Source organism: Pristis pectinata, chromosome 19, assembly GCF_009764475.1.
Source record: "Pristis pectinata isolate sPriPec2 chromosome 19, sPriPec2.1.pri, whole genome shotgun sequence".
In the NCBI taxonomy this organism is placed as follows: domain Eukaryota; kingdom Metazoa; phylum Chordata; class Chondrichthyes; order Rhinopristiformes; family Pristidae; genus Pristis; species Pristis pectinata.
Genome location: NC_067423.1, coordinates 28,516,678 through 28,528,717, shown reverse-complemented (window position 1 = coordinate 28,528,717; position 12,040 = coordinate 28,516,678). Strand labels below are relative to the sequence as shown.

General features: G+C 40.3%; 1 protein-coding gene and 1 pseudogene across 3 annotated transcripts in view; one reads left to right on the top strand and one right to left on the bottom strand.

The window, feature by feature from the left end:
* The first annotated feature begins 3,220 nt into the window (after positions 1 to 3,220).
* LOC127580651 (uncharacterized) lies at positions 3,221 to 3,410 on the top strand (annotated as a pseudogene).
* A 4,317-nt stretch (positions 3,411 to 7,727) lies between these two features.
* celsr1a (cadherin EGF LAG seven-pass G-type receptor 1a) overlaps positions 7,728 to 12,040 on the bottom strand; it is a 281,143-nt gene continuing 276,830 nt past the window's right edge. For 2 of the 3 annotated variants that reach the window (XM_052033623.1, XM_052033626.1), the window contains exon 36: positions 7,728 to 9,168. In XM_052033623.1, coding sequence (XP_051889583.1) covers positions 9,144 to 9,168 — 25 coding nt within the window. In that variant the 3' untranslated portion in view covers positions 7,728 to 9,143. The remainder of the gene's footprint in view (positions 9,169 to 12,040) is intronic. The other variant, XM_052033625.1, reaches the window with a different exon arrangement.

The window sequence follows — 12,040 nt, the reverse complement described above, 5'->3', positions numbered from 1 at the left end:
AATCAATGTTACTGTATTCACAAGTCTCTAATGTGCATTGAAAGTATTACCATATTTTTACTCAAAATGAAATTCAGGACTTTGTTATAACCAATTAATTGGAGCTTTCAGTTCGGAGATATCACCATAAGAATTACTTTAAAGGTATAAATTACTGCAACTTACTTCACAAAGGCTTTCATTTGTTCATAAGCTGCTAATAAATCCATTCATTGCTCAGTTTCCCGAGCAACTTGCAGAATCCCTTAAACAAACCGCTCTCTCATTAGATAAGGTGTGCAAAACCAATGATAAAGGCAAATGAAAAATGGGTCACATGTAGAAACTGGATTTCATCTTTTTTTGGTGCATGAAGTATGTGTTGTGTAGAGTACTAATGGTCAACTAGATTTCCTGTAAAAAAAAATAGTCCAAAGTCCAGCATTGGGAATGGTTTACATCCAGAATTAGGCATTTAAAACTGAACTGCATAGTTCCTGAGCTCAGTGGGAAAGAAAGAGTAGATTTTGTGAAAGAGACCTAGCATTCTCATCAGTGAGATGAAAATGAGAAAGGAGGTCTGCCAGGGATGCCAGGATACCCAATGAGGACACCACAGGAAGAGCCTGGCATTACATGGTCCTGGCCGTCTCCTCCAGACGTGAGAATCCCCACTCATTTGAGAGCTGCACAAGTAAGTGCCACGTTCTGATAAGCTTTGCCCGGGGATCTTCATTCTCTTGATAACAGTTGCTGTTAGGCATTTCCGTAAATGAATGAGGGATTCATTTATTGATGTATTTATATCAGTATGAGTGGTACAAAGAAGAATGTGAAAGATTATTGTGTTTCACCTGGGCTTCTTCTGTTGATCACCGGCAAATAATGCTGACATTAAGGACTGGAAGAAAAACACAATGATGCTGGAGGAACTCAGCAGGCCAGGCAGCATCCGTGGAGAAAAGCAGGCGGTCAATGTTTCGGGTCAGGACCCTTCTTCAGGACTGGAATGTGGAAAAGGTCACTTTGGATCTGGCACAAGGATCTGGTATGCTCCTTTTGAGAATCACCTATCAGGGAGTCCAATATCGTGTGTACGGTCTGCACTTCCATCATTTGTTCTGATGGAGGATGATGTTATTTCTTTTCAGCTGGAACTTGCCCGGCAGCTTTCCTCGTCCTCCTGCTGCTCTTCAGATTGTCACTCATGTACCTCAGGGTCTCCCTTCTGCACTGGCTGCTGCCTTTGGCTTTCTTGATCGTGCAGCGAGCAGTTCACTGGAGAGAGTTTCTGCTTGTTGTTGGCATTTTTTTGCAGGGTGCCCCTGGGCTGGTGCAGCTCACGGAATCTCATTTTCCACAGTGCCGGTACTCTTGTGGCTCTTGTTGCAGTGGTGTTCAGCAGCTGTGGTAGGAGTGCGAATTCGTATCAGGAACCAGGGAAGTAGAGGGTGGCCCTTGTCCCCCAGGACCCATCCCTTCGACAGTGCTCCCAGGATGAAGGCATCGTGTGCTTCCCAGAAACAAGGCATTCACCATCAGAAGGGTCTTAAATGATCAACAGCCACCCGTTGAAAATCTCTGGGTTAGTGATGGCACTTGTGGGCATGAGTGCAGTTAATGAGAGCCCACACCATGGGAAGTGGGCAACACTGGGAAATCCCACTGCCCAAATTGTCTCCCGATCTTCATTGAAATCAATATAGAAGAACTAATCTCTGCATGAATACTGTGCCTGGGTGCAATGAGTAGCAAAATATGGGACATTCCAGAGGATTGCTGTGGTTGGTTGGAAAGATCCTGTGGCAAGGAAGTTGAGATGACCTGCACTTCCACAGAGACCAGGCCAGGTATGAAACCAAGGTTTCCTGCTGCATCCAGCAAATCTCTGTGATGACAACGCTGTAAAACCTGAATTTTCAATTATGTTGTTCTTCAGAGAAGTCCGGGAAGGATGTGGCCTGCCTGGAGTAGCTCTTTGCAGATGGGTACGTCTCCTCCTCCTGCCCTGGGCCCCCAGCCCAGCCTACATGGCCAGTCATGACCACAGCAAAACCATCAATAATAGAGTGCTGGCAGCAGTGTCAACACTGAGGCACCCATTGTGTGAGTATCTCAGCAACTGAAAGCTGGAAAAAAACATTACGCTGTCAGTTGTAGCACATTCTGTGAACTTCAGAAAGTGTTTGAGCAGCCTGCAGTCAGTCCTGAAGCTGTCCAGTCAGGTCTACCAATATCAGCAGCACATCCTTCTAAAGTGACATTAATGCAACAAGTGGTGTGATATACTTTGAGTTGTACTGTGACTGCTTCATGATGTTCATTGGTTGCAACCAGAAGCTTTGATTTATGCTGGTTAGGGAGGAAAAGGGCAGTGTGCATCTAGTTACGTCATTAGGTGCATGACAGGCACTGTAAAAACATAAGCTGCATTGTAACCAACAGGGCACAGAAGGTGTGTGATTTTACTGTAAGTGATCATTGATCTGATCTAACCCAAGTTAAATTGTTTTTATTTATGATTTGCACATAAAACGCAGGCACTATAGGGATTCAATTTCTAGGCAATATTTGAGTTACACACAAATAAGTTAAAATGTCATAAATTCTTTTACTCCATGATTACTCTTGGAAAACAACATTTCAAAACAGGGAAATGCCTATGATGAAAATTTAAAAGGAAGTTCTAAAATGTTGAAACTACATTGTTAGTTGGTTAGCATCTGAAAAATAAAAGTAAATTAATACAAGGAGCCTTACTTGGCAAATGCACTGCTGAAATATTACAGTTTTAATTAAGCTTCAAGTAACTGTTTCCTATATTACTATATGAAACTATTACAATAAAATAACTGTTTCTTCCTGTTTACAACTTAACTTTCCAAAAATATCATCATAGAGCATTTTTTTTAAAATCATATCGAGTTCCTTCTTCTCTCACTAATATTCTTCCACTCTGCAGACTTTACTTTTGTCTCTGGTCTTGGTGGTTAATCAACATTACCTGCAGAATACTGATCCAACCCACATGCAGTAGCTGACCCCCATCAATCCAAAAACCTGAATCATGTCCATTCTTTGCTTTGATGAAAAGAATTTCTCTGATACTTTATAGCCTATCTTTAATTTTACTTACTCTGATTACCAGACATCTCTCGTCAATGCCCTTTAGAATACGGTAATATGCTTGTACTGCCAGGTGTGGAACATCATGACCAATGGTTTTTTGAAGGGAGATTACTACAAAAAGCTTTCAGGGATTATTTCTATAGTTAGTTTCCAGAGAAATGATGTTCTGTAATATTTGGTCTCACAAGCCACAAGGTGGATGTGTGGTGTTCTCTTCTGAGCAGGAAGAACAGCTTCCCTCTGTCACTGATAAGTGGTTTTTCTTTCTCTCAAAGCTGGAAGAAAAAGACATTCTGAATAATCATATATTTTATGTAAAAAAACTTCCCTTTCAAGCAAAGACAGAGGCTTGTATTCAAGGCTGCTGGGGGGTTGTTTTTAAATGAAACAGCATGGCTATAAGAGGAGGAAGCAAAGACTTTTCTTGGTGTTATGCATCAGACATGTGGAGTTAATACCTCAGATCAAATGAGACACTAAGATACGAAATCTGATACATCTTCATTTTGCATCCTCGTATGAAAATAGATTGCCCTGTTAGAGTGAAACATGGCAGAGTAATGAATTGCATCAGAAATTGTCTCACCAAGTCTTTACTCAGGCATTCTGACTAATTAAAGAGTGCATTGTAAAATAGCCATTTCAGATTACAAGAGGTTATTGGTGCACCTGGCAAGTTCCACTTTTTAAATATGCTTAACACAATATACATTTATAATTCTTAGATGACCAGTGAAATCTGTCTGTAACATATACAGGGAATGACACTCATATAATTAAGTGATCTTGACCTAGTCTTCAGTTAGGTCATTGAGGGCAGGAGAGAAATAAATACGACGTGGCTGCTTGTTCAGGAGGAAAAAGCCAATAAATCCACTTTTGCTGAATATATCACTTCATTACTGGTTAAACAATGCCTGTATTTGCAATACGCCAAAAGGGACACAACACACAAAATAGAAAACATGTCATGCAACCAATCAGCACTTAATTTATGATTTGGAAGGAACTTTATAAAACGAAGCAAGCAAGGTCATGTGACTGTACTGAAATGCTCCACTCACATTGATCAATGACATGTCCTTTTTATGGAATATAATTCCACAGAAAGATTATGATTAATTTTAAAATGGAAAACTGTTGTACCACTGACTAATAGCACTGTGTGGGTTAGGAGTCCTTGATCATGGCCAAGAGCAGCAGCACAAAGTACACTCACCCACAAGGAGATGGGGGAAAAAAAAATCAACTAACAAGTCACCTCTCAGTTTTTATAGCGCGGTTGGCCAAATGTTGTGGCATTGTTGAACTATCACCATCTCTGGTGAAATGTGGTTAATGGCATAGTTCAGGGGGCCCCAAAAGTAAAACCGCAAAAAGAAATAAAAAGACTGTGAGTGAACTGTACAAGTTGGAACGATCTGGTCGTTGTCTTGGTTTCATTTCATTTCATTTTTCCAAACATCAGCAAATGCATAGCAACAAATTTTAAAACTGCAGCTTGAAGCAGGTCTAACCAGTTATTACCTCCCTGAAGAACTTTAAAAACTGATACCATTAATAATATGTACCATAGTAATAGCTCAGACAGAAGGAGGTCATGTACAGGTGAGTCCATGCAAGCTTTGTGCACCAACACAAAAGAAGATTAGGCAAATTACACAAAGATTTCAATATGAAATGCAAGATAGCAGAGAGGCTTTTGTTAGAATGTTGACTGGCATGTAAATGGCATTGGAAACCTGAAAGAGACGTCTAAAGTTTCACTGCTTATTATCATCATGCATTGCTTCATGAAAGCATTAATTTTTAAAAATATTTCAGTGGGAAAAGTAACGCCCTGCTGCTGGCAAGAAAAAATACTTCTATTACCCATGGTAAATGTACAAAATACCCACTGACTCAAGACAGTGACAGTTGCTGGAGCTTCACCTACATATTTCCTTCTGTCTTTGGACTAAGAGGCATTTACAGTTAATAACACATTGTCCTACTTTTGAGTGACACCTATAGTTCCACAGAAGGCTCCACGATGCAGAAATGTCTTCGTCTGATGAAAGGCTGGGTGCTCATGCCAAGTCCCTACAATCTGTTGACAATCGGGATGTTATTTAGAGATGCAATGTGGCAGATACGTTGGTGGGCAGTGGAAGAAAACATGCATGAACCAGTTCAGTTGTAAATTAACACTATTAAAACTTCAAACTTTGTGTACCTTATTCACATTTCGACAGCTGTCTCATCAGGGGTAATTCGTCACTGCTGAACTAACTGATGCATCAAAAAGAGGTATGCTCAAAGCCTGCTCTGAATGTTTCCTTTTTGTTGAATTCCACCTTTTTTTCTTCCTTTGGTGTAGACCAACCAAGGATAATTTCTTTTTTTTCGCTCATTATCTTCTTTCAGCCAATCAACAGCTATGGAAAGATCATGGAAAGAGCAAATGCATTTAGGTGGGAGGGGGTAGGTTCAGAACAGACATGAGGGGTACGTTTTATTTTACTCGGAATGGTGGATGCCTAGAATGCATTGCCTGATAAGGTGATGGAGGCAAATTCATTGGGGCTTTTAAGAGGGGCTTGGATGGGCACCTGAATGAGGAAAATGGAGGGATATGGGCAATCTGTAGGTAGGAGGGATTAGCTATGTTGGCACAACATTGTGGGCCGAAGGGCCTGTTCTTTGCTGTACTATTCTGTGTTCTAACTGGCAAAGGCAGTTGAGGGTTTGGAAGAATGTTTGAGAGTGGATTGTGCAAGGGCTTCCTCAGGAGGTGCTTTCTGATTGAGACCATAGAGTGCAGAAGCCACATGAGAAAGCTGGGCTGAGGGGGAGTGTCTGTGAATATCACGGCCATAACGAAAGGAAGAGATTTAGATCAAACTGGAGATAACAGCCAAGAATTTGTTCAACAATTACAAAAACCTTAAAGCAGTTGAACCCAGGAATGCTTTGTTCTTGGCCTCATGAACCACTGAATTGGCCTGATGTGAGGGAAAGCCTTTCCTTCACACACTCCTTTGGTAAACCAGTGGCCAGGACTCAGATGCTGGAGGTTTGGGAAGAGGGATCCTGGGGATGCCCGTCTGTGGATTGAGTTTATAAGTGGTGGGGCTGGGGTGGGAATTAGATGTGGTGGGGGGAGGGTCTAGGCAAGGCTTGGCTGCAGGGCAGTGGTGGTGGGAGTTCAGGGAAATGAATGGAGATGGTGGCAATCTAATCCAAAGGTGGCGATAGCCAAGTCAGGGATTGTGATCGGGGATAGAGATCAGCAGTCAGGGAATGGATTGGGGGTTGGGGGAGTTGAGGTGGATTCAGGTCAGTACAGCTGGTGCAGGAGTTTCAGATGGCGGGGAACATACACTTGAAGGAGACCCACCTGAGTCAGATTCTCAGCGATGGTCTGCAGCTGCTCAAGGAGGTCCTGCTAAAGTTGAACAGAAGCAGAAAGCCCAGTTCCACACAAGTGGCTGGCAGACTGTCTGCACATTAAAACGCCGCTGAAGGTTAATGACGTGGTATCCAGAAGGGCACTGCACATTATTGAGCGCTGCAACACCAGTCTGGCATTCCCTAGAAAGCAATTCTTACCCCTTGCGATTCATGCATTCTGTTGATTATCATTACTGTTTGAGAGACAGCAGACCAGTCAATAAAGTAGTGCTACGTGGCCTACTTTCTAGTTAAAAATATTGTCAAATTTTGAATAATAATTGGAATGTAGCTCTTAGGAGAGAAAATATGTACTGGACATTGTCATGGCATTTATTTATACGGTAAAATATACCAGTCAACAGTTAAATACCTAGAAGGTCAACTCCAAATATTCCACAGGTTGAAACCAACAGATTGAAGTATGAGGAGCATTCACTCTAGGAGCAGTTAATAGAAGTGGATGAGATCATAACTGAAAACTGCTTGTACTAAGGACCCAGCTAACAGAGTGGAGCGTTTCAGATCAGTGTGGGTTGAAACAGAAGAGATGGAACAGTATGCTTCACCTGCTGTGAAATGCAATTCTATATAAAGTATGTATCTCCCTAAAGATTGCATATACTGCAGTAAAATAAACATTTCATCATATTTATAAAAAGTCTTCAGATGTTTTCCAAATATTTTGATTGAATGTGATTATAGCCTATGTTAATATTCTAGGTTTAAGACAGTTTAAAGTGATTTATTTTATTTGATTAGTTGTACTCTTGTGATAGGCAAACCTCTGGCATGTTGTTTTAAAGCAGATTCATATTGCAACAAAACAAACTGTAACTCAAAATCTATGAAAATTATAACTTTCCCAACAAAGACATCTTTCTCAGGACTTTACCATTGGTATTCATTAACAATTGCTGAGGGGTGCGTGTGTGTATGTGAGACAATAAACCAACTCACTGTCCGCAAAGTACGACACCCCTCAGCTCTGATCACTCACTGCATCCAAAACTTACTTCACTGCAGGGTGCTTGTGTGCAGCCACAGAGCACTGCTGTAGGTGCCGTCTTGCAGCAGTGCTACAACAGTGACTGTGATGCTATTTAAAAACTTCCTACAAAGGACCGAATAGAAGAATCAATATAGGCAGATGGAAAAAGTCAAAATCTCTTTATTTTACAATTTTGTTTCTTTGTACTGTTTCCAGTGTTTTGCATGTAAATAAATATGATACATCTGTTCTTTGATTTTTTAAAAAAACTTCAGTTTCCATCATAAAATTTAAAAAACTTTTGTTTTAAATTGTGCCATGAATAAAATTGCATTAAAGTTAAAAGAAACTATCTGAATTAAAGCAAAAGAATTTACTACAGCAGGTGAGTCACAATATACAAATGGGAACTGTTCTGATAGTTTCTGTCTAAAACAATTTAAAACCAAATCTACAACAATAATAATGCCAGAATATTCACAGGTATCCAAATAAAAACAATCATGTTTGATTGGCAAACATCCTCCTGTCAATGCTGGTTAACTCTTCCACCCCACCCACACTCACCCTTGCCTCCCCAGCAGACCAACATGCGTCCTTGAACTTAAAAGTGATTTTTCATTAAAAAAAACCCTCAAACACTCAAGTTCAAGTGCATGGTTGAACAAAAAAATGGACCTGGTTTGATTCCCCATTTTTCCAGTAATTTTGTCTTAGTAGTTACACATTCAAATTCTATTTCTCATAAATTGTTACAGCTTTCAATAGAAAAAATGTTTTTTTTTTACAATATTAACACACCAAATTCAAGTAAAATTGTGCAATCTTCTACTCTTTATAAAAGTCAAAAGATTTATAATCAAATTGATAAAATCAAAACCGTTATGCATGTACAAGTGAGTTCTTCAGAAGTACTGACTTACAAAATATATAAAAGTATCTATACATCTTATAATTTTGTTGTACAAAAGGCATTCATTTTAAGACTACCCCCTCCCACCCTAGGCAAATGATGAGTCTGCAGAACACTTGCAGTCTGACGCCGGTGTGACTGACACTTCCATCAATGTGTAGCACTTAATCTGCTCTGACTGACTTACCTGTGATCCTATTACAGAGACCAACTGTTTGTGGCTGAGGCACTGTCTTACAGTAGTAGTACTTATTTTTTTAATAAAGAAAAGTAAAGTAGGCAGGCTGCAGTTTTGCCCAGAGGCCTGTACATAGGGCAGTGGGTGCACTTGAGGTTTCCCCTTGGGATTTGTCCATTTCCTTAGGATATCCAGTTGCACAGTTGAGCTGCCTGAGTGATTATGTGTCCGTTCTATGTTTTGGCACATACCAAGTATGCCATTTTGCATTCCACATACGTACCTGTCCTTACAATTCCATACTTGTATAGTTTTCTACATTTTGCAGGCCTCGTTTCCCTTTTGCAGTCATTCCTATTCAAGAGCATGAATCCATTTTGTAGAAATTCCAATTCACGTAGAGAACACCAACTCACCAGAGCACATTGTGAGGGGGTAGGGGGTCTGAGGTACACAGGAACCGGCAATACCAACGGTGAGAATTTTCATGGGTTCAATCATTCTTCTGATCTCCTGATGGGTCAGATTGAGGTTTCATTACTTCCTCTGGACGTGAGAAAAGGAAGGGGAAACATGCAGAACCATGGTTATGCAGTACTAACAGGTAAGTTCAAAGCGAAAGCATGCAGTTTTAAATCACAATGCTGAAACTGTGGAGAAGGTTAAAAACAATCTTTGCAGTCATATTTTAAAAGCATGAAGCCCAATGTAGTTAATTTACAAAGCCAAGTTATATAACTTTAGGTTAGATTTTCTCACAGGTTAATGCTGTAAAACTCCAGGTATGAAAGTTCCTTTTATGAATTCAGAGAAAAAAAATTTGAATATACTTTCTGAAGTTAATTTGTATTACATTTAATAAAAAATGAAAATCATTTGTCTTCTAAATTTGACTTCATAAATTTCTACAAAGTTAGCAAGCATTCTCCTACATCCTCTCACCTGTATGATTTGGTTGTTATATATTGAAAAATAACTGGCAATTAGCATTTCTATTATATTAGCATTATTTAAAGTGTAATATTAAAAATAGCGAAATAGTATAGCTTGTAAAAAGTGCTTGTGTTAAAGGTTAATAGAACATGCAACTTGCAATACATAGGAGACACAAGAGACTGCAGATGCTGGAATCTGGAGGACATTTAAACTTGCAGTACATATCTCACTCCAGTCTGCTTGAAATCAGAGCACAATATATTGGAAGTTCAAAACACAAGAAAATAGGAGCAGGAGTAGGCCAGCCAGCCCTTGAAGCCTGCCCCACCATTCAATTTGATCACGGCTTATCTATGCTGGCCTCAACTCCTCTTCTGTGCCATTTCTCCATACCCCTTTATTCCTCAATCTAGCAAATATTTATCCACCTCTGCTTTAAATACTTCTAATGATCCATCACCTGCAGAGGCAGAGACTTCCACAGATTCAACATCCTGTGCATGAAGAAAATTCTATGTACTTCAGCTTTAAATGACAGGCACTTGCAGTTATGCCCCCTTGGTTAAGACTCTTCCACGAGCTGAACCATCCCAACATCTACCTGTCAAGCCCCCTTAGGTTCTTATATGTTTGAATAAGGTTACCCCTCATTCTTTTAAACTCTAAGGAATGCAGGCTCAAACCATTTAGTCTCTCTTGCTAGGTCAATCCTCTCGTCCCAAAAGGCATCAGCGTAACAAAGTCCACGGTTACAGAATTCACTTGCTACCAGGGTTCTTATGCCTCACTAAATAACATAATAAATAATTTACAATATTAAGCTCTTCCAGTAGGATACAGCTTCAATGATCAGCACTCGGAACAAAATAAAACAACTATAAATAGATCAATACTGTGGATGCTGAAAATCTGAATATCAAAACCGGAAAAAGTTAGATGTAATTATTTTGTTTAAGATGCAGAGGAAGAGCCACAGATGGGGAGAGGAGGGGATAGAAATAAAGAAAGGCTTTGAAAGAGAATGTGATTAAATGACCAAAGGGATGAAGGTACAAGGCCAAAGGAAACACAAAATGTTGCAGATATGAGAAATCTGGAATAAAAACAGCAAATATTGTAAGTACTCAGCGGGTTAGGCCACATCTGTGAAAAGGGAAACAGAGTTACTGTGTCAGGTCAATGACCTTTCATCTGAACGGAGAAAAATCAGGGATAAACTAGTTTTAAGAAGCAGATGAAGGAAAGTGGGAAGGCAAGAACAAAAGGCAGATCAATGTGGTCACAGAATGTGCTGGGATGGAAGGCAGGGAGAGTAACTGAAAAAAAGGAAATGGCAGAGCAAGGAGAAGAAAAGCAAGAACGGTAAAGTAAACTGCCAGTCTGGAAGAGGTGTGAATAAGTAAAGTAGACTAATTTCCTGGAAGTACCAATAGAAAATGCTGGAAATACGAAATACAAATGTTGAACTCAGTGTTGAGTTTGGAATGCCACAATGTGCCTGGCTGGAAGATGAGGTGATGTTCATTGAGCTTCATTGGAAAAGTATAGGAGACCATGGACAGAGATCAGGGTGGGACTGAGAATTACAATAACATGTAACTTAGAGCTTCGGATCAAACTTGCAGAGGTGCTCCACAAAGCCATCAGCCAATCTGTTTGGATCCTCCGGCCTAGGAGGTGCCCCCATCGTCAGCAGATCAACGTAGTCAGAAAATGTGCTGGGATGGAAGGCGGGGAGATTAACTGATTAAAAATATTGCAGCAAATCCAGAATTTGGCACAAAAATTACCGCAAGGGTCATAAAGCACAAGTGAATTCAGGAGTACTGACTTTGGGATGGAAAACTACCAGAAACAACTTCTGTTCCTGTCATTAGCATAATAAGATAAAGACCCAATTCTCTAATAAAAGTCATGCTGCGAATTTGGGACCTGATATTGGTGCAGCACATCGGTTGAGAATGTGGCTCTTACAACACTGCAATGTACTAAGCTGGGTGGGTAAATGGTCTTCCATCTGAAAAGAGCCTTTGGAGGAGATAATGGGGAAGTTGTTGCAATTCCTGCCGATGTACAAAACATGTAATAGATTATTGAAAGAACAAAGATGAGAATGCGTGCCTGGTGGTGGCATTATTTTGGAGATGTCAGAAATTGAGGAGGACGAGCCATTGAAGTGAGGTTTCAGCAGGGTGGGAAGGGGTGTCGTGTGAGGACAAGAGAAACACTATTCTGCCTTTGGACAGGAAGAGAAGGGGTGAAAACAAACATGTAAAAATTGAAATGGACACAGTTAGAACATAGAGCAGAAGAGCAGGTCCTTCAGCCCACGATGTCTGTGCTGACCACGATGCTAATTTAAACTGCACATGGTCTATATCCCTTCATTCCCTGCTTGTTCATGTGACTGTCTAAATGCCTCTTAACTGTTGAGGTGCCTCCAACCATGGTGGAGAGAAATCTTCAGCTGAACTAAAGGAAA